This window comes from Otolemur garnettii, unplaced genomic scaffold (genome assembly GCF_000181295.1).
Source record: "Otolemur garnettii isolate 467f Iridium unplaced genomic scaffold, OtoGar3 scaffold00014, whole genome shotgun sequence".
NCBI lineage: Eukaryota > Metazoa > Chordata > Mammalia > Primates > Galagidae > Otolemur > Otolemur garnettii.
In genome coordinates this window covers 25,812,982-25,817,398 of record NW_003852409.1, presented here as the reverse complement: position 1 = coordinate 25,817,398, position 4,417 = coordinate 25,812,982, and the positions used below count along the sequence as shown (strand labels likewise).

General features: G+C 40.0%; 1 protein-coding gene across 2 annotated transcripts in view; it reads left to right on the top strand.

Moving 5' to 3' along the window:
• PDCL (phosducin like) overlaps nucleotides 1-3,102 on the top strand; it is a 9,293-nt gene extending 6,191 nt beyond the window's left edge. For both annotated transcript variants that reach the window (XM_003785281.2, XM_023510608.1), the window contains exons 3-4: nucleotides 428-609; nucleotides 2,414-3,102. In XM_003785281.2, the coding sequence (XP_003785329.1) occupies nucleotides 428-609; nucleotides 2,414-2,965 (734 nt within the window). In that variant the 3' untranslated portion in view covers nucleotides 2,966-3,102. The remainder of the gene's footprint in view (nucleotides 1-427; nucleotides 610-2,413) is intronic.
• The last annotated feature ends 1,315 nt before the right edge of the window (nucleotides 3,103-4,417 follow it).

Sequence of the window (4,417 nt, the reverse complement as noted above, 5' to 3'; positions counted from 1 at the left end):
GCCACAACGCCCGGCTATTTTTTGGTTGCAACCGTCATTGTTGTTTGGCGGGCCGGGCTGGATTCGAACCTGCCACCTTGGGTGTACGTGGCTGGTGCCTTAGCCACTTGAGCCACAGGCGCCGAGCCTGCCTTGTTCTTTCTAAGAGTTGCTTTAATTGCCTGTGAGTAGATGAATTATAATTTATTTAACTTGTTTTCTAATGTTGGGCATAAGCTTGGCCCTTTAATTGTTGCAAACTGTGCTGTAGTGCTCATCATTTTATGTAGACCACGGTGGTCTATACTGGGCAGAATGCCCAGAGGCTCTGCATTAACTCTGCAATAGATAGAGCAAGCTTCAGACAGAGGTTGGCTCTCACCTACAGATGTGAAATGATTCCTGATTCCTAGCCCACTGTCTTTGGTCTTTGTCCATGCTCACTCAGGTCCAAAAGGTGTGATCAATGACTGGCGCCGCTTCAAGCAGTTGGAGACAGAGCAAAGGGAGGAGCAGTGCCGGGAGATGGAGAGGCTGATCAAGAAGCTGTCCATGACCTGCAGGTCTCATCTGGATGAAGAGGAGGAGCAACAGAAACAGCAGGACCTCCAGGAAAAGATCAGTGGGAAGGTAATAGCAGCACTCAGGCTTTTCTCAGAAGCTGCCTGGGCTGCTAAAACTAGGTTAGTGATTTGGCCTCTGAGAAGCTTCAGTACAAGAGGAATTACAGAGCCATGTCATAACTCAGCCCCATCTGGGTTTGAATTTTGGCTGTTTGAATGACTGTGAGAAGGTCTCTTCCTTTCTGAGTCTGGTTTTTCATTGGTCAAATGAGGTCAGTATCCTTGCTTAGGCTGTGTGGGTAAAAGGCCCTACATAGTGCCTGGCCCATTGAAAGTGCTCAGTGAATGTTAGTTTTCCTTCTTTTATTGAGGTTTTACTTTGGGCCAGAAATAACCTTCTGAGGGTAGTGGTATTATCCCCAGTTTACACATGATGAAACAATGTGTAGAGAGTATTTAGAGACTTGTTCAGGGCTATACAACTGGTAAATGGGAGCAGGAGCTAGGATTCGGACTGAGATTTTCATGTTCTTTCCACCATGTTGCTTTGTTTCATCTGAAACCTATTCGTGAGAGATTTTCTAAGGAGGTCTTATAATAGAAGCAAATAGACACTCTGGAAGGTACTTGGAACAAGGTCCCTGATGTCCTCCCGTCTTCTAAGTGTTAAATGGGGTTCTTTATTTCCTCCTATGCCTCTGACTATAGATGAATGTCTAGGAGTGCCTGAGATCATTTAGCTATAACCCAAAGCTAAAATATCAGACAGGATCAGGCGGTAGGTAAGAGGATTAAGCTAGGAGTCATTCAGGAGGATGATTCAGGGTATTAGACTCTGGCAAAGACCTTAAGAGGTTAGAAGGAGCCACTCTGGTAGGCTAAGATAGAGTAGAGAGCTATGAGATGGGAAGAAAATTGGATATAAGTAAAATAGTAAACTCATAATGGTTATGATATAGTAACAACATCTGTTTTGATCTAATGTGGTCCCCACTGCCTAACCACTAATCTATACAAGATCAGGCAGAGCTAGGATTTATTAGGGAGTTGAGGTATCGCTGCACCAGGCCAGAACAAGGAAGATGCTTTTGTAATTTAAGCTGGCTGCAAGGTATTGTGTATGCTACTGACAGCTGCTTCCTTATGCTGAGGTGAAGGACCAGAATGAGGCAAAATTATATGACCACATGAGTCAGTCTTGAGAGAGGCTGCTCCTGCTCAGTTTCGAGAGAGTGCCTTAGAACAGAACTGATGCCAGAATTAGGGGAGTGGGAAAGCAAAATATGATAACTATATATAATTTTTAAAAAATATTTGGAAATATGAAGAAATACTATCTAAGTTTCAAAAACCTAATTAGTATACCCATGGCTACTGTTATAAAAGCAGAACTATTTTAGCATGTGACTAGTAATAAAAAGAAAAATTTTCAGGGAGTGTATGTGTGGTGGGGAGTTGTTCAGGACAGGGATTTTAATTTTTTTTTTAATTCCTTGATGTCCTGTTTTCTTTTCAACAAAAACGTAAGGGTGACTAAAATAATCCATTGTCAAAACTGATAAGATGGAAACTCATGCAGTGATATCTGATGCTGCCTATTCAGATCGAGAGGCAGCAAGGTATTTAAAACCAGGATTTCTAAAATCTGATTTGAGCTCTGGTCTTACACTTACTCCCTGGGTGAATTTGTGCAAGTAATATCATGTCTTGGAACCTCATGTATAAAATGGGGATAATGAAAGTCCTTTCCCACTGGGTTATTATAAGAATTCAGTGAGATGTAAAGCACTTAGCTTGGTGCCTTGTACACTGTAAGCATGCAGTACATGTTTGTTATTATCCTGAGTGTTCACTTGCTGGTCCTCCTATAGATGACTCTGAAGGAGTTTGCCATGATGAATGAGGACCAAGATGACGAAGAATTTCTGCAGCAATACCGGAAGCAGAGAATGGAAGAGATGCGGCAGCAACTTCACAAGGGGCCCCAATTCAAGCAGGTTTTTGAGATTCCTAGTGGAGAAGGGTTTTTAGACATGATTGATAAAGAACAGAAAAGTACTCTCATCATGGTCCATATTTATGAGGATGGCATTCCAGGGACCGAAGCCATGAATGGTTGCATGATCTGCCTCGCAGCGGAGTACCCGGCTGTCAAATTCTGCCGGGTGAAGAGCTCAGTTATTGGGGCCAGCAGCCGGTTCACCAGAAATGCCCTTCCTGCCCTACTGATCTATAAGGGGGGTGAACTAATTGGTAATTTTGTTCGTGTCACTGATCAGCTAGGGGAGGATTTCTTCGCTGTAGACCTTGAAGCCTTTCTCCAAGAATTTGGATTACTCCCAGAAAAAGAAGTTTTGGTGTTGACATCTGTGCGTAACTCTGCTGCCTGTCATAGTGAGGACAGTGATCTGGAAATAGATTGAACTACGGTCTAGTCGATAGATCTTTTAGTTTGGGCTGAAGGGCACACATCCTTGTTTACTTTGGTTCCTTCCTTTGTCTTCCGGCTTTTCAGCTGTCCTTTGTAGTCCCTTTATTATGTATGAGAATCAAGAAATTCAGAGTGCTGAATCACCTTATGGCTAGCAGTGAAGTGACTTAAAATTGTATAAACAGGAAGCCAGGTTTTTGAACTGTTTACTTAAGATATTCTGGCGTGACATCTCTGTTATTGTTTCCAGTCAATATTTACATAGCGTTCTAAAGACAGTGTGCTGGAGATTGTCTTTAGATGATCTCAGAGGTCTCTGCCAAGTCTGAGAGTCTAATTCTCTAGTTAGTATGTTATTTGCAACGTAAATAGTGCATTTCCTTAATCAAATGATTGTAAATTATATTTACTTGTAATCAAATCTACAGCCCAAGAAGGCAGTTAAATTTTTTTCCCTAGACCCTCTTCTCCACCAGGGTCTTGTTAAAAGTTTCAGATGATGTGTTTTCCCTGCTGGGTGGGGCAGCCTCTGCTGCTTCATTCCATGTCCCACTCTGGCATTACCAAGTCTGGAACAAGAGGAAGGGTGGATGTTGACTTACTTTGCCTGAAGGAAACGTGTTTTGTATAGACTTAAATAGGAGAGCTGTGGGGAAGCTGGAAAGCTTCATAAAGAAGGATCATGGTTCAGTAAGATACCCCTGCTTATCTTTGTCTCTCTTTTATTTGACAAGCTAACTTTTTATTTTAAAAAAATCTAGATTTTTTTAAAGTTTTTTTTTTTTTTTTTTTTTTGCATATTGGAATTTATATTTAGTAGAGGAAGATTGGCCAAAATACCAAAGCAGGAATAAGAAAAATAATCTAATCTACTGCCTAGATGAATAAAACACTACTACTATTTTGGTATATTTCCTGTCAGGGTGTTTTGTATGTATTCATAGACATTTTGTTTGTTTATTTTTAAGCAAAACAGTGGGATCATCCTGAACATACTGTTTTATAGTATGGTCAGCTAATAACATATCAGACTTTTTTTCATATTAATAAATATTCTTCTACAACTTTTTTTTTAATGGCCATTGATATTCCTTTGTATAGATGTGCTATAATTTGTTGGTAGTTGTTTCTTAAAAAGGAAGAACAAATTCTACAAATTCTTTTTTTATTATGAAATGAACAGATGTTCATTGTAGAAAATGTAATAAAACTCATTAAGCTAAAAAGAGATTTAAAAAGCCATGTAATTCCACTAACCAAAATTAATCCCTGTTATAATAATTACAGGTATCTTTCTAGTCTTTTTTTTTTTTTTTGGTGTATTTATAATGGTTGACATTGGAGTTTTTTCCTGTTGTTTTTTTCTTTAAAAATGTATACTAGGCTCGGCGCCTGTGGCTCAAGTGGCTAAAGTGCCAGCCATATACACGTAAGGTGGCAGGTT